Source organism: Leucoraja erinacea, chromosome 46, assembly GCF_028641065.1.
Source record: "Leucoraja erinacea ecotype New England chromosome 46, Leri_hhj_1, whole genome shotgun sequence".
In the NCBI taxonomy this organism is placed as follows: Eukaryota; Metazoa; Chordata; class Chondrichthyes; order Rajiformes; family Rajidae; genus Leucoraja; species Leucoraja erinaceus.
Window position 1 is genome coordinate 335,369 of NC_073422.1, and position 18,213 is coordinate 353,581.

Below are 18,213 nucleotides of genomic sequence, written 5' to 3' on the forward strand. Positions count from 1 at the left end.
CTACATGCAGGAGGGGTGAAAATGTGGCCGGCACAGGGCAACCCACGCGGAGGAGATCGCAGCACGCGAGGGGTCTGGGGCATGCAGGGGTCAGAAACCGGGACGGTTGTCGGTGGCTGGAACAGCAGCGGCGGAGCGTATGGTCCCTCTGGCGGCGGTCTCGGCTCGTTCACAGCAAGCAGATGCTGACGGCTCCTGCGATATACAGTTCCTTCAAAGTCAACCAGGTAGGAGCGGGGAGACTCGGCCACGCCAACCACTGTTGCGAGACGGAAATAGCCGCTGGCGGTCTGCAGCCGAACGACCTGTCCAGGCAGCAAAGGCTTAAGAGGTTTGCATGACCTGTCATGGGACCGCCGTTGGATGTCATGTCTTTCCTGAATGCGCCTCTGGACGGAGGCAGGCTCCAACACTTGAGGCAGCAGCTTGTGTTGAGCAATCATGGTTCGGTGGCCTGGTTGTCCTGGACATCAGGCGCTGGGCAGGTGAACCCATGGTCGGGTCTCTGGAGATATTTCTGAGGTTCAGGAGGTCCAGGTGAAAATTGGAGTTTGTCAGGCGCGATTGCTCCATTAAAAGTTTGGCACTTCGAACAGCCCGCTCCGCAAGACCGTTGCTCTGTGGGTACTCCGGGCTACTGGTGAAATGATGGAAGTTCCATTTTCTGGCGAATGCCTTGAACTCGTTGCTTGTGAACTGCCTGCCGTTGTCGGTCTGCAAACGGACCAGGGAGCCGAAAGTGGAGAAATGTCTTCGCAGCTTGCGGATAACCATCTCGGACGTGAGGGAAGTAAGAAGGTCCACCTCGAACCAGTTCGAGTATGAGTCGGCCAGGACGAGATATTGCTTGCCACGCCATTCGAAGATGTCAACAGCCAGCGACGTCCAGGCCATGGCAGGCGCCGGTTGCTGTAAAAGTGGCTGCCGTTGCTGGTGGGGCGCAAGGTTGTTGCAGGTAGAGCAGGACGAGATGCGGTCTCATATGTACTTGGCCAGGCCAGTAGAATTGGCACTGCGCGTGGGCAAAGGTCGCGTCAGCCCCAGGGTGCCCGCTGTGGGCCACGTTGAAGTACTGGTCGTACAGGGAGGAAGGGACCACGACCTTGTGACCCTTAACTATGATGCCGTCCTTGATCACCAGCTCGTCGCGGACCAGGAAGAAGGGTTGAGCCTCAGCCGGTGCACTGGCACGCTTGCTTGGCCAGCCACGTTTGATCACGGAAGAAAGTCGTTGCAGAGCACTGGAGCTGCTTAGTGGGGACAAAGTTAACGCCGAGCACAAGTAGATCCTCTTGTTCGTAGGGGTGGCGGTCGCAGGAAGCCCGTGGGGCGCGAGAGAGAGTGTCGTCCAACGTGCATCTCCGTGCCCTTCTTGTAGACTAGTTTAAAGTCAAAGCGCTGTAACTGCAACATCATGCTCTGCAGCCTGGCAGGAGCGACATGGATCGGCTTGTTTAAAATGGTCACCAGCGGCTGGTGGTCAGTCTCGACCGTAAAATGGCTGCCAAAAAGGAAGTCCTTGAATTTGGAGCAGGTGAACACAACTGCGAGCAGCTCTTTTTCGATCTGAGCATACCGTTGTTCGGTGTCGGTCATGGTGCGGGAGGCGTACGAGACAGGATACAGCGATCCATCAACCGAGGACTGTAGGCAGGCCGCACCAAGCCCGAACTTGGAGGCGTCGCAGGTGACAGTGATCGGGCGCCGTAGTTCGAAAAACCTTAGTGTCGGGGTGCTGATCAACTTGGACTTCAGACAGTCGAACGCCTGCTGGTGTTGCGGGAACCAGGACCAAACGGTGTCCTATCTGGTCAGTTGCCGCAGGGACGAGCTCAGCTCGCTGAGATTGGGTATAAACTTCTCTAGGTAGTTCACCATACCCAGGAATCGTTGCAGACCGAGCACGTCGGTGATTGCGGCCGCCTTCAATGGGTCGGGCTTTAGTCCGTCCGAAGTGAAGACATGCCCGACGTACGTGACCTCCGAGACCCAGAACCTGCAACTTTTTAGAGTTCAGCTTCAGGTTGATCCGCCGAGCCTGATCCAGGACGCAGTTGAGGTTCATGTCATGCTTGGCAACGTCCTTGCCATAAACCAGGATGTCATCCACGATGATGGCGCACGGCAGGCCGGAGAACAACTGTTCCATCGCCCTCTGAAACACCTCGCTTGCAGAATTGATGCCGAATGGCATCCGCAGAAACTTAAACCTGCCAAACCGTGTCGAGAACGTCGTCAGGTCGGAGGAGCCCTTGTCCAGTGGTATTTGCCAAAAGGAACTCTTCGCGTCAAGGACTGAGAAAACAGTGGCCTGTCCGACTTGGGCTGCAACGTCCTCCACGGTCCTCATGGGGTAGTGGGGGCGCCTGATTGCGAGGTTTAAATCCTTCGGGTTGATGCACACCCGTATTTTGTTTCTGTCCTTTTTCAGGGTGGCAACCATGGTGGAGACCCACTCGGTGGGCTCGCTGACCGCCTCCAGCACTCCCATGGCGACCATGTCGTTCAACATCGACTCAACTTTGTCTTTCATGGCGTGGGACACTCTATGCGGTGCGCGGACCACGGCCGCCACCTTCGGGTCAATGGTAATTTTGTAGGTGATGGGCAGCTTGCCCAGCTCATCGTTAAACAGGTCGGGGTATTCCGATATTGGATCCAGCGAAATCAGCACTTTGTGGACCGTTCGGTCGAACGACACTAGTCCCAGGTCCTGGCATGCCTGGTTGCCCAACAGAGTCACACAGTCAGAATTCAAGACATAAAACGTAAGGGCCCGCGATGCTTTCTTCAGCACGCAATTGAAGGTGGCCTTTCCCATCGGTCTCAGCACCTCGCCCCCATAAGCATGCAGAGTGGACCGGTGTGCAGTTAGGAGCTCATTGTTTCTAATCTTCTTGAACAGGCTTGTTGACATTACGTTGACCTTGGCACCCGTGTCGAGCTCAGCATGGAAACTGCAATTGTTGACTAACCAGGACAGTCGGATCGGGTAGTCGGCCAGGTGCGTGGAGGAGTGAGAACACACTCGCCTCCCCTTGAGAATTAATTGGATCAGAATCGTGGGCCGTGTCTAGCGAGGACTGGGAACCATACTGGTTGTCAATTTGCATCAACATGTTTAAGTTAGGTCTAAAACCTGTGGAACTTTCCCACGGGAGCGGCAAGCTGCAGAGAAATGATTTAACTTCTTACAAAAGTTGCAGGATTTGCCGTAAGCTGGGCACGGCGACTGCTTTTGATGCATGTAGTTGCAATTGGGGCACTTACTGGGGGGCACCCCGCCGGGACCGTAGCTGGCCCGTGGCACAAATTTTGTGTTATCCATCCGAGGACGCTGTCTGTTAAACCCGGTCAGATTGATCGATTTTGTGTCCGACCCAGCTGACCGATCTGCGGGTCAACGACCTCAACCATTCTGCAGGCGTGCATGGCTTCGCTCAAAGTCAGATCTGGTTTCCTGAGGAGCTCCGATGTTAACCTCTGATCGAGCATCCCCGTCACTAAAATGTCCCTGGTAAGCTGGTCTGTCATTGCACCGAAACGGCACCTTTGGGCTAGGTATCGCAGGTCAGCAATGAAACGTTCAACAGGTTCTTCCGGCAGCTGCATTCTGGTGAAAAAACGCGCCCTCTCTAAAATACGGTTCGAGGGCAGGTCGCAAATCTCCCTGAACTTGCGCAGCAGGCATACCGGGTCATCAGCAGTCATCAGCAGTCTCTAGAGGTATCTGTACCTGATCATCGGGACCCAAGACTGGTGGGTCATAGGAGAAGAAGTTTATTAGAGAAAATCTCTAATAAACTTCAGTCTCTTGGAGATGGAGAATTTTAACTTTCCTCATCCTGCACTTAAGATATCCTAAATGTTTGTTTAGTCAGGAAGGGGATAGGTAAAATTTCCTGAAGGGATCTGAGAAAGGGTCTCGACCTGAAATATCACCTATTCCTTTTCTCCAGAAATGCTGTCTGATCCGCTGAGTTACTCCAGCTTTTTGTGTCTATCTTGGGATTTATAACCTATTCCAGTATGGCCCTCTGAGCCTATACATGATGTAAAGAACCAGCTCCCAATTAATTATCCTCAAAATTATGTGTTTATGTTTGCTTTGATCTGTTGTGCTGACTTTGGTTTGTGAATCATTCATTTAATCTTGGCCAAGGCAATGACAAGCACATTTCTGTAGCCTAGCAATCTAGTTGTGGGCACATTACTGCATCCTAAAGTGTTCCCGGAAACCCAGAATGACCCAGAATCCTATGTATTTTTCCCATGTGTGAAATCCTTGAGGATCAAAAAAATTGCTAACTTACCTAATGTAATAAGTGTTTGACATATGTGTTCACCAGAAAAATATGTAAAACAGTTCAATACGTTTTTTAGATTCAAAATACTTTTTTTGTCATCACTATATACAGGCACTATCGGACATGTGTGACTCCTATGGTTTAATCTGTACACATCCCATGGTGTGGATCTTGCACTATCTCAATACTTGTGGTGCCAGCTGTGAAAGCAAAATCCTGGGTGTATTTGCATCAAAGATCGAAGGGATTGCAGCCATTGAAAAACAGCTGGGATGCAGAATAAAAAGCAAAAGTATCTTTAAGAGGTATGTGGTTGATTTGTGTGATCTATTTGCATTATTCCCTGCATGTTTTGTTTACTTTGCATAAAGAATGTTACGATTGTTAACTGTTAGATTTAATCAAAAGAAAGCTGATAATTCTGCCTCCTTAATTCCTTTTCAAAGACCACACGTGGATTTACTGACAACAATTGAGGAGTTTCAATTTGAATTGCATAACAATATTGAACACAATTGTCATTAAATAGTACTCTGAGTAGACAATTTAGTTGATATAGTTAACCAGCAGAGTTAACATTTAAATTTATAATAGCAGTCCACTGATAACATAACACTAGCCTTGTGTCGTTGATTATAAATGCATATAAAACTCAGTCCAACATAGATATACAATCCCTGTCATCTTTCTCCTCTTTTTAACATATTTCCTCCCTTCTACCTCATCCTCCTGTAGCAAATCCCTTGCCCAGCCTCTCCCTGTCCCTTTTGCTCTCCCCTACACCTCATATTCCTTACCTATTCCACATCCTGTCCTTCACTCCTTTGCCAGTCATGCACTCCTTGGTCTTGACCACACTCACTCTATCTCTCATGTCTTCACCTTAGTTTGGCCTCATCCCCTTCCTCTAGATTGCCACTTTAACCCCAGACCACTGAATGCTTTTGTGCCCAACCATTACCTGGCACCTGCATCCTCTTCCCATGGCCCACCCTTCCCTCACCCACTGGTGCCTCCTTCAAACAGGCATCATTTTAATGCCAGTCCATGAGAGTACAAGGTATTAATGATTTACGGCAGGTACAGCGTTACCAATTGATATAAACATATAACAATTACAGCACGGAAACAGGCCATCTCGGCCCTACAAGTCCGTGCCGAACAATTTTTTTTCCCCTTAGTCCCACCTGCCTGCACTCATACCATAACCCTCCATTCCCTTCTCATCCATATGCCTATCCAATTTATTTTTAAATGATGCCAATGAACCTGCCTCCACCACTTCCACTGGAAGCTCATTCCACACCGCTACCACTCTCTGAGTAAAGAAGTTCCCCCTCATACCCCTAAACTTCTGTCCCTTAATTCTGAAGTCATGTCCTCTTGTTTGAATCTTCCCTATTCTCAAAGGGAAAAGCTTGTCCACATCAACTCCGTCTATCCCTCTCATCATTTTAAAGACCTCTATCAAGTCCCCCCTTAACCTTCTGCGCTCCAGAGAATAAAGACCTAACTTATTCAACCTATCTCTGTAACTTAGTTGTTGAAACCCAGGCAACATTCTAGTAAACATTCTAGATCACGTTACATCTCAGCTGTCGTGCAGTTGAATGTCCAAGTATGCCGCTGCTTCATATTTCTGTGTTTGCAGGGAAGCTGGAAACAATCTACAATACATATGGAGCTACTACTCAGCTGGTGAGCTGAAGAAAATGATGGATGCGTTTGACTCTTGGGAGGGACGAGGTACTTATCCTTCATGTCAACATAAAACCATTAAACACTGTGAAGGTGAGCTGTAGAGCTCATATGTATCTGAAATCATGCTTTGGATGATCACCAATTTCCCCACCAGCTGCATCTGTAGATGTGTTTCTTGCACTCTTATTTCCCATGATGGATGATTATTACAAAGGTAAACCAAGGACAAGGGACAATATTCGTCAACTGCCGGTCAAATTGCAGCTTGTTTTGCAGAGCAGTAGGATTAAACCTTAAGAATTACAGAAAGTGGCAATACACATGTCAAGTCAAGTCAAGTCAAGTTTATTTGTCACATACACATACGAGATGTGCAGTGAAATGAAAGTGGCAATGCTCGCGGAACAACAAAACATCCAAACAAATTATAAACACAATCATAACACACATATTATTTTACATAATAAATAATAGAAGGAAAAACGTTCTGTAGAGTTAGTCCCTGGTGAGAAAGGCGTTTACAGTCCGAATTGCCTCTGGGAAGAAACTCCTTCTCAACCTCTCCGTTCTCACCACATGGCAACGGAGGCGTTTGCCTGACCGTAGCGGCTGGAACAGTCCGTTGCAGGGGTGGAAGAGGTCTCTCATAATTTTGTTTGCTCTGGAGTTGCACCTCCTGTTGTATAGTTCCTGCAGGGGGGTGAGTGAAGTTCCCATAGTGCGTTCGGCCGAACGCACTACTCTCTGCAGAGCCTTCTTGTCCTTGGCAGAGCAATTCCCGAACCAGATGGTAATGTTCCCGGACAAGATGTGTAATCACTGCCTAGATCATTTCTCTTTATTACATCTAGCCGGGATGGATAAGATTTAAAATATCAATGTGTGTCTTCTTCTGCTGAGTGTCCAGTTTCAAACTATTATATCGGGGATGAAATGGAAATGTAGCTCACAGAATTCTTCTTCTCCTCGGGCAGTATCCAAAATGATGTATTTCCTTCTGCTCCAGGCCTGTGGGTTCTGAGATGGCGCATAAGGCCATTACGGAATCTGCAGGCTCTGTGGTGGTTGTAACAGCAGGTTCATGATATGTGGGTGGATACAAAGGAAGAAGTGATGGTGTGCTTCTGTGTGCTCCCAACAAATGATTCAAGGTACTAAAAGCCATCCTGGATGCCTCCTTCATTTAAAGCCATCCTGGATGATTCCCACTGGATTATGAAGATGTTACATTTATCAAAGAGACATCCAAAACCTGGAAGCCTTTCTATGATCCCCTAGTGCAGTATCTGCTCTAGTGTTTAATATCAGACATATGACGTGGACTGCCCCTCAGACCAGCCAGATTGTTTTTATAGCCTCAAAGATGGGGATGTTGATGTGGGAGAGGATTTTGGGTTGCATATCCTGGTGATAGATTTGGTGGACTTCTCAGGTGCACTGTCGTTGATACTTCTCAGGCACTTGGTGATGCCTGCTGTAGATAGTCCATGTTTCAGAAGCGTACTGGGTGTCACTCATGCCTGGTAGACAATTAGTGTAATGCTGGATTTAAGGTCTTGATCTTTGAACTCTTCCTGATAAAAGCTGTTATGGCACTCTGATGGTAATGGTGAATTCCAACTGTTGGCCTCCTCTGAAAGGTGGCTGCTGGGCTATGGAAGTGATCTTTGTTTTCCAGCATCTTGTTATGGACACTTATTCCCTGGATTGGTGTTTTGGAATGGGGGCAAATTGACAGAGGGTTTTTGTGAATATTTAATGCAGGGACCGTTCTCTTTGAAGCTTCAGAATGTATCAACACAAGCGTATCTTGCAGCTCGATTACTGAGATTGGACTGCTATTTTTTTTCTAGAATGGAGGAGATGTAGGTTCAATCATTCCACCTGTGGATTAGTTCAAGTCCAGCAGGAAGCTTGATAGAAATGAGATGCAATTTTGAGACTAGAAAGACTGAGAAAATCATCTTGATGACTCCAGTCTGCACTGTTAGTGAATCTGTGTTGGACCAATTGGCATGGAATCTCAAATCTGTATGGCCTCACGTCACAGATGTAGAATGGATGCAAGTCTTTGAGGCCGAATCTCAAAGGGACTTGCATAGTTCCAACCGAGTGACAGATCAAAGTCTTTTCTAAGGTAACGGATAGTAATTGATACTGCTCCCTGCATTTCTCTTGGGGTTATGAAGATGGAGGCTTGATGATCACTCTCATAGTACCTCTTGATAGGCACAGATCACACTGATTTGGACAGCAGTTATTCAATCACTGGGAGGGGCTGGATGAGGAGGATCTTGATGAAACTTGCAAGTAGACTTCTTTGTAGTTATCGCAATATATCTCTATTCATAAAGTTAGTCACAATTATGTTGCAGCTGCGGTTCTTGTGCTTCTACTCTTTCCTGGTATGAGAGAGGAGGCAGTGACTTTGTGTCTGAATTTTATCATTGCCACATTTTAAAACTGAAATAGGAATGTAGCCTACTCTCAATAGTCTTGGTGTTTTGTGATTTATGGCCATTTTAATTTGCTAGGCTGGAGAGGCAGCAAGCCTGGACTGGGGAGTATGCTGCAAGATATTGCCAAGGGCATTTGTGAACTCTCCTCTATAGCAGGGTGGGCTCTTGGATATTTGAGCAACAAATGGTCTTGACAACATTGAAGTATCACCACATGACATTCTTATCTGTCCTTTCCATCGCCATCTATTATTGAAGTCATTTATAAATAATAAACTTCGATATCAGGCTGTTTTCTCTCCACCGAGTTGTGATGGAGCTTCCAATCTGAGAAGATGTGTTTGTGATCAGTTAAACCTCCTGGCTGTTCTTATAGACAAGAGACAATATGTGCATGAGTAGGCCATTCGGCCCTTCGAGCCAGCACCGTCATTCAATGTGATCATGGCTGATCATCCACAATCAGTACCCCGTTCCTGCCTGTTCTTATGGTGGACTTCAGGATTGTCCAGCCATTGGGCATGCTGCAACTCCTGTTGGTTGGTTACCATGTTGTCTGCGAGACATTATCTGAGAACAGCTTTGGCTTTGACTCTCCCGTGGCAAAGTTTCTGCCGTCATTGTTTTGGGGATAACAGAGCAGATTAGTGCAGTCAGCCCAAAAGTTAATTAGGATCTGTTGCAACAGTTGACAACAACAACCCTGCAGTGCCAATTGCTGAATTTGGATGTCTTGTGCTGGCCTTTTCCAACAATACGGTATTGATTATGGCAGAACCTTGGCCCATGCATTGGGTTATTGCGTGGACTCATTAGAGGTGGCTTTCCTCAGGTCTTTGTCAAAACTTCTTGCCAGAGGTTTGTGTCTCTTCCAACTGGGCATTGAAGTCATCCTACAGGATCTGGAGTGAGTATTTAGATTTTCACAAATTCAACGCAGATAGACTGCGTGGCACCACTCAAACTTTCCAGGTATTGGCTGTCGATGGTGGAGTCCTGGCTCCATGCTAGAGTGATCTGCAGGGTCGTAGATTGCTCACTTATCTCGCAGGGTAGTTCTTGAGATGCTGGACTAACACATTTGTGATGGCAAAGCTCATTCAATGCAGGCGGAGCTTCTCTTGCGGAAGAATGTGCACCCTTGTCCCCTGACATTGCTGCCCCTCTTCCTGTCGTGCCGTGCAGCACTGTCTATGTCAGAGCTATTAAAATGTCAGGACTATTAAAATGGACTGATATTGAAATTATCACTGTTGGGACTATCCTGATATTCCAGGTTTGAAACTTCATACCAGGGAGCGGAAAAGGTGTATGAGTGGTAGCTTTGAAGGGAGCTGTTACATATCTGCTACCAGAGAGGCTTGATTGAGTGACTCTTGGTCCAGTGGCATGGGGTACAATATGTATGAAGACCAGATTCAGATCCAGAGATATTAATCATTAATGAAATATGAATTTACAGCTGCACCACCCAGCTCATTCAAGCCCACCATCAACAATGATTGTGCCTGTCCTGGCCTTCCCTCACCCTGGCCCTGCCCACTTCATTTCACTCCATCCCACCCAGCGCCCCCCTTTCACCATCTCTCCCCCTTGTGTACACTCTCCCTCACTTGTCCTCGCGTGAGCCATCGCCTTCCCTCCCCCTCGTGGACACCCACACCCTCCCTCCACCTTGTTCGCACATCCACTATTGCCTTTGCTTCTCTACACCTTCTTTGCATCTCCAGTTCCTTCCTGCACTATTAATTCCATGTGTTACCCAAAACATTAGCTTTATATTGTGACACCAGAGACAAGTCTGAGTTGAGAAATTGAATATACAGCTGATAGAAACAAATGTCCTGCTTAAGCAAGAGCAATGTGGTGTCAGGCACAGCTATTGATAAATCACCAAGTAAAGAAAATTGTATTTTTCCTTAGAACAGCTGCATACTTGTATCTATCACTTTCAAACTCGAAAAATTATCATTTAATTGAGTTTTTTGAAGAGGGTGACCAAGATTGATGAGAACAGTGGAGTATATGGACCATAGCATGGCAGGCTAGTCTCAAAAGTTAGATTACATGGAATGCAGGCTGAGCTAGCTAATTGGATACAAAATTGATTGGAATGTAGGAAACGGAAGGTGGTGGACACAAAATGCTGGAGTAACTTAGCAGTAGTCAGTCTCGACCCAAAACGTCACCCATTCCTTCTCTCCAGAGATGATGCCTGTCCTGCTGAGTTACACCAACATTTTGTGTATATCGTCGGTACAAACCAGCATCTACAGTTCCTTCCTACACAAACAGAAGGTGGTGGTAGAGGGTTGTTTTTCAGAGTGGAGACCTTTAATATGTGGTGTAACACAAGAATCGGTGCTGGGTAAACGATTCGTTATTTATATTAACAATTTGAATGTAGGTGGCATGGTTAGTGATTTTGCAGATAACGCTAAAATTGGTGATAAAGTGGGCAGAGAAAGGTATTACAATGGACCGATGGGCCAAGAAACGGCAGATGGCATTTAATTTGGATAATCAAGGCGGCATGGTGGTGCAGCGCTAGAGTTGCTCCCTTACAGTGCCAGAGACCCAGGTTCGATCATGACTACAGGCGCTGTCTGTACGGAGTTTGTACATTCTCCCCGTGACCTGCATGGATTTTCTCCAGGTACTCGAGTTTCCACCCATACTCCAGACGTACAGGTTTGTAGACTAAATTGGCTTGGTATAATTGTAAATTGTCCATAATTTACGATACGATAAAACCTTTGTGCAAGGTAGTGTGAGTGTGCGGGGATCGCTGGTCAGCACGGACCCGGTAGGCCAAAGGGCCTGTTCTGCACTGTATCTCTAAACTAAACTGAACGCAAGGTGTTGCATTTTGGTAGGCCAAACTGGGGCAGGACTTGCACAGTACATAGTGGAGCCCTGGAGAACATTATAGAACAGCAAGATATAAGGGTGCAGGGACATGAAGCTGGCGACACATATAGATAGGATAGTGAAGAAGAAGCACTTGCCTTCATCGATCAGGATATTAAGTACAGCTCCATCTAACTCTCTCTTGAAAGCATCCAGAGAATTGGCCTCAACTGCCTTCTGAGGCAGACAATTCCACAGATTCACAACTCTCTGGGTGAAAATGTTTCTCCTCATCTCCGTCCTAAATGGCGTACCCTTTATTCTTAAACTGTGGTCCCTGGTTCTAGACTCCCCCAACTTTGGAAAAATGGTTCCTGCCTCTAGTGTGTCCAATCCCTTAATAATCGTATATGTTTCAATGAGATTCCCTCGTATCCTTCTAAATTCCAGTGTATACAAGCCCAGCTGCTCCATTCTTTCAATATATGACAGTCCCTTCATCCCGGGAATTAACCTGGTGAACCTACGCTGCACTCCCTAATAGCAAGAATGTCCTTCCTCAAATTTGTAGACCAAAACTGCACACAATACTCCAGGTGTGGTTTCACTAGGGCCCTGTGCAACTGCAGAAGGACCTCTCTGCTCCTAAACTCTACTCTCTTGTTAAGGATATGTCCCAAGATTCAACCTATTCCATATTATAATTTGCACAACAGCAAATATTTTTATTCAATTTTTAATATTTTGAATGTTGTGTGAACAAAATATGCAAAATTCCCTTTATCGTGTTCATTCTGTTTGTGCGTAATTAATTTGTGACTAGGTGATTAGTCAGCCTTGATGTATATCTCTTGCTGCATAAAGACACAGTATTTTGTTTTACCTACAGGTGTTAGTTATTGGAGAGTGCCTCAAGAGCTGATAGAATGTTGGACCCTTGAGGGCCGGCCTTTGCAAGGCAACAACGAGACGGTGGCACCAATTCAGAAACGGTAGGTGTTTGTCTCTTCACGTATTTTGTTTCAGAAATGTGGTTCTCATATTAGGGCGGCACAGTGGCACAAGGACAACACAGTGGCACAAGGACAGCACAGTGGCACAAGGACAGCACAGTGGCACAAGGACAGCACAGTGGCACCAGGGCAGCGCAGTGGCACCAGGGCAGCGCAGGGGCAGCTCAGTGGCACAAGGGCAGCTCAGTGGCACCAGGGCAGCGCAGGGGCAGCTCAGTGGCACAAGGACAGCACAGTGGCACAAGGACAGCACAGTGGCACAAGGACAGCGCAGGGGCAGCTCAGTGGCACAAGGACAGCGCAGTGGCACCAGGGCAGCACAGGGGCAGCTCAGTGGCACAAGGGCAGCACAAGGGCAGCTCAGTGGCACAAGGGCAGCTCAGTGGCACAAGGGCAGCTCAGTGGCACAAGGACAGCACAGTGGCACAAGGACAGCACAGTGGCACAAGGACAGCACAGTGGCACAAGGACAGCACAGTGGCACAAGGACAGCACAGTGGCACAAGGGCAGCAGTGGCACAAGTGGCACAAGGACAGCACAGTGGCACAAGGACAGCACAGGGGCACAAGGACAGCACAGTGGCACAAGGACAGCACAGTGGCACAAGGACAGCACAGGGGCACAAGGACAGCACAGTGGCACAAGGACAGCAGTGGCACAAGGACAGCACAAGGGCAGTGGCACAAGGACAGCACAGTGGCACAAGGACAGCACAGTGGCACAAGGACAGCACAGTGGCACAAGGACAGCACAGGGGCACAAGGACAGCACAGGGGCACAAGGACAGCACAGTGGCCCAAGGACAGCACAGTGGCACAAGGACAGCACAGTGGCACAAGGACAGCACAGGGGCACAAGGACAGCACAGGGGCACAAGGACAAGGGGAGCGCAGTGGCACCAGGGCAGCGCAGTGGCACCAGGGCAGCGCAGGGGCAGCTTAGTGGCACAAGGACAGCACAGCGGCACAAGGGCAGCACAATAGCACAAGGACAGCACAATGGCACAAGGGCAGCACAGCGGCACAAGGACAGCACAGCGGCACAAGGACAGCACAGCGGCACAAGGACAGCACAGCGGCACAAGGACAGCACAGTGGCACCAGGGCAGCACAGTGGCACCAGGGCAGCGCAGGGGCACAAGGACAGCACAGTGGCACAAGGACAGCACAGTGGGGCAGCACAGTGGCACAAGGACAGCACAGTGGCACAAGGACAGCACAGTGGCACAAGGACAGCACAGTGGCACAAGGACAGCACAGTGGCACCAGGGCAGCACAGGGGCAGCTTAGTGGCACCAGGGGCAGCTTAGTGGCACCAGGGGGGCTCAGTGGCACCAGGGCGGCTCAGTGGCACCAGGGCAGCTCAGTGGCACCGGGGCAGCTCAGTGGCACAAGGACAGCTCAGTGGCACCAGGGCAGCTCAGTGGCACCGGGGCAGCTCAGTGGCACCATGGCAGCACAGGGGCAGCTCAGTGGCACCGGGGCAGCTCAGTGGCACTGGGGCAGCTCAGTGGCACAAGGACAGCTCAGTGGCACCGTGGCAGCTCTGGCACCAGAGCAGCTCAGTGGCTCAAGTGTGCTGCAGCAGTAAAGTTGCTTCCTGACAGCCCGAGAGACCCGGGTTTGATCCTGACTACGGGTGCTGTCTGTAGGGAGTTGATTATGCGACCACGTGGGCCTTCTCCAGCTGCACAATTGTTTTTCCACATCCACAAAGCGTACTAGTTTGTAGGTAAATTAGTTTCTGTAAATTGTCCCTTGTGTGTAGGATAAAGCTAGTGATGGCTGGCCGGCGTGGACTCGCTGAGCTAAAGGGGCTGTTTGCACACTGTATCTTGAAACTAAACTGAGTGGAACTAGCACTTTGTGTGTTAAATATCCCAAAGCTACATGTTTTTTAATTTGCTAATTCATAAACTACCTCTTGTAAAACTGAAATTTAAATGAAATACATTTTATTTATTATTGCTTTATAATGCATGCAGTAGGAACGTGCTTAGATGTAAAATACCGTATTTCCCGGCAATGAAGACGCACCCCCAATTTAAGTTACTAAATTTTGAGAAAAGGATGGCGAGACAGGATCAAGGGTTTGGTTTAGTCCAGGGATCGGCAACATCGCCTATGTGCCCTGGGACTGGCTGCAGTTCCCAGATCCCTCGTGCCCCCAGGACTAGCTGCAGTTACCAAGTCGCCTGCGAGCCCGGGACTGGCTGCAGCGTCCAGGTCGCCTGCCCCGGGACTAGTAGAGAGAGAGAGAGAGAGCCCGGGACGGAGCAGCCAGCCTTCTGCCCAGTACCGAGCCGCCAACCACCACCTCCACCGGTTGCGCCTGTGCTGAAGGACACGGTAGCTGGCTGGCGGGCAGGTCGGAAGAAAACGCTGAGAAGGCGGCTGGTTCCGCAGTCCAGTCCCGGCAGCTGCTCGCAGCCACCCGAGCTACTTCCCTCCCGGGCCACAATCCGGTGTCTCCGCGCCCAGAGCACCGCGGCAGTGACGAGTGAGTGAGTTGCTGGCATGATCCCCGATCCCGACCCCCTCCTTCTCAACGCTCCTGCCCTCTCCACAACTTTACCCCTGGCAATCCAGCCAATTTGTGCAGCCCAGGCTGTGCTGACCCAGGCCAGACTCCCCACATGATGTGAAAGGAACTCTCTCCCACCCCCCAGTGCACTGCTCTTTTACCTCCGCTTCCCATCAGCTGCCAGCAATGAGGGATAGACCTGACATCGTTCTTGATGTTGCTGTACTGAGGGATAGTCAAGTCTATATTTCTTGGCTAACACCCTAACCTTCGGCCTCCAAGACGCAGGTATATTTTCGTGCCTTATTTTGGGGTAAAAAGTAGCGTCTTCATTACCGGGAAATACGGTAGTTGCTACTAGAGAAAGGCAGTTAATCAGAGTGATTCTAACTTTAATCATTCCAAAATTCCATGAGTTTGAAGTTCTAATTAAGAAAAGATAGAATCTGCTATATTGCTATTTTATGCCTTTTCTAGATAATTTAAGTTCACTTAAAAGAAATCTTAAATATTTCCTTTCCCCTTAGTTAATTTTTCACTATTTGGCATTATGCTAAACTTCTGAGCTTTATTAATGCTGCTTTCGAGTGGGATACTAAAGCACATCAGCAACCATTTTTTTGTTTTCAGTTTTGCTTAACATTTACGTTAAATGCAAGTTTTATATATCTTCTAGATGTCCTGTTGATGCCAATAAAACAGAAATGGAAACACCCAAAAAAAACCACAAACCTGTGGAGTTCTCTGGCCCATCCACCAGCACCCAGATTAAAGTGAAGAATTCCGGATCAGTCAAACTATCGACTCCAGCTGCAACTTCTAAGACTGTATTCAACTCCACAGTTCATCTCAAAACCGTAGCGGTAAAGAGAGCAAGTACTGGGGAGTTTGTAAACCACAGGACAGCATCTTCTAGTGACAGTGGGTGTTCTGGATCAGGTGCCCAGAAATCTGTCAAATTTCAAAATGCTGAAAGTGCGGTAGAACCTGGTTGTAAAGAAGCAGGCAAACTGCCAGAGAAGAAGTTGATGGTGAATCGAGTGATCAAGTTGAAAAGAAAACTGCCTTCTGCAACACTTGTAACACCGGTGGATCCATTTAAGAGTAATGATAATGTGAATATAGGTATAGATCCATGTGCTTCAGAAACCCCTCACACCTCCATTACACTGAACTCAATGGATGACTATCTAGAGGATGTATGTGAAAGTGGCAGGAAAGAGGAAGAGAATGGTTAAATAGCTGAGGTTTGAAAGAGAGGAGAGGATGGATCCGTTAGTTGGTTAGTTAAGACTCTGCATTTGAAACCCGCTGATGCTTAGCATAATTTCCAAAGAGATTTTACTGCTAGATCAGAATTCTAGTCACTTAGCTAGAAGTGGAAAGTTTGTCCTTTCAGTGATAGTTCAACGGGTTTATACAGGCCTTAACACTTGACCAAAGAGAAAACGGATTTGATATCTGATCCGTGCTTCGTGGCCTCCTCCTGTTTGGATAACATTATAGGTGCTATTGAATGCTTTTAGTGGATGGATGGGAAGTCTTTGCCAAGTCTTTCAGCCCAGATCGTTATCCACCAATTCTTTTGAAGCCGTGTGCATGTGTATGGTGGACACAAGGACTAGACTTGTTTATGGTTTCTCCATCTCCCACATCTGTGCTGATGTAACCTACCAAGTACTCTTCAGCAATGACGAGCTGTAGGTGAGAAGGAACTGAAGGATCTTTGAACTGGTTATTAATTATACCTCAACTCATCCTGCCTCTTGTGTCTCCACTACATGAAAATGCAAATAGGATATTTTAGCATACATTCGATAACATCTTCTAAAATATTCCACATTTAATTTGGTTGAATGCTGCATAATATCTAATTGGGCATATCTTAAGGCTAACAGTCTCAAGGCATGTAACAGAGTGCATCTTGTGAGAGCATCCATACATTGTGAAAAAAAAGCAGAAATTAAATTATCCTTGGAGAACAGTGCGTACGATAAAATAGTAACGATGATAAATAGTAATGCCATTATTATACTGCAAAAATAGGGGGAAATTTGATTGACAAATTGCAGCTTCTGTAAACGGTACCTATCTTCATTTCCTGGTCTAGTGGAAGCATTTTGCCATTATTAGCACAATATTTTTTAATGAATTTTGTGTTTGTGCACCTGTGTGTGAAAGAGACAACAAATATGTTAGACAAAAAAAACTTTTTTGAACAATAGAGTTAGCTTAAAACAAAGTTGTGTTTTTTTGCGTGTGAGAAGGTAGCTACAGAGCCTGGTCATGATGCAAAGACCACACTTTGTTCAGTTATTCCTTGTGTTTGGCTTGCAGAGTTTCATGTTCCTGCTCATGTCTGGCATATATTTTGGTTGTGTGCGTGCGTGTGTGTGTGTGTGTGTGTGTTTGGTAGCTTTTCAAGAAATCTGATTGGGTTTCTGCTCTTAGGATGACTTAGTTTGTTAGTTTTATGGGGGGGGGGGGATCTAATTTTCCGACTGGCCAATGATAGCATTAACAGTTTATTTTGAAATCAAGGCCCTATATGTAGGAGTTATGCCTGGAACAGAAGATTTGTACGATTAGACAAGTGAACTGTTGGTGCTCAGAAGCCTGTGTTTTCAATGCATTCAGGCATAAAGCAGCAGAACCTCCTTGATGAGCAATATTCAATGCTCCATGTAAAGGTTCAAGGGTGGTTACACTGTGGGAATCACTGAACCCGTTTGTATCAAGTGTGCATGGGAATTTAATTGATATACTTGAAGTACATGGTTTAGTGGAAAACTTTTGGCTACAGTTTTATATTTAAAATTTGAATGCTCCATATTGTATAGATGAATTGTTTGTTTTACTAGAAAATAAAATATGATTCTGCTTGTTCTTATGATCTTACAGTTTTCCTACTTCTCATCTTGTATGCTTCTGTTCCAGTTATCAGTGTTTAATAAGTGTTTTCTGTTTCATGGCACTGATAAGTCTTGGATAAAATAATTCACGCTTAAGAAAAGTGCATTATTTTATGATTATTTGCAATTATTTCATCCGAACCTTGATAACCAATTGCTGCAGCTAATTAAACAGGAAGCATCTGTTGTGGAAGCTTAACCCAAGTTCAAGTTCAAGTGAGTTTATTGTCATGTGTCCCTGTATAGGACAATGAAATTCTTGCTTTGCTTAAGCACACAGAAAATAGTAGGCATTTACTACAAAACAGATAAATGTGTCCATATACCATGATATAAATATATACACACATGAATAAATAAACTGGTAAAGTGCAAATAACAGAAAGTGGTTATTAATAATCAGAGTTTTGTCTGAGCCAGGTTTAATAGACTGATGGCTGTGGGGAA

The 18,213-nt window shown here is 46.9% G+C and overlaps 1 protein-coding gene across 2 annotated transcripts in view; it reads left to right on the forward strand.

Annotated features, from left to right (window-relative positions):
- The window catches only part of LOC129715015 (BTB/POZ domain-containing protein KCTD18-like), a 31,641-nt gene extending 13,901 nt beyond the window's left edge, over positions 1 to 17,740 (forward strand). Inside the window, exons 4-7 of one of the 2 annotated variants that reach the window (XM_055664832.1) lie at positions 4,419 to 4,612; positions 5,959 to 6,098; positions 12,207 to 12,309; positions 15,531 to 17,740. In XM_055664832.1, coding sequence (XP_055520807.1) covers positions 4,419 to 4,612; positions 5,959 to 6,098; positions 12,207 to 12,309; positions 15,531 to 16,092 — 999 coding nt within the window. In that variant the 3' untranslated portion in view covers positions 16,093 to 17,740. The remainder of the gene's footprint in view (positions 1 to 4,418; positions 4,613 to 5,958; positions 6,099 to 12,206; positions 12,310 to 15,530) is intronic. The other variant, XM_055664833.1, reaches the window with a different exon arrangement.
- Positions 17,741 to 18,213: the final 473 nt, after the last annotated feature.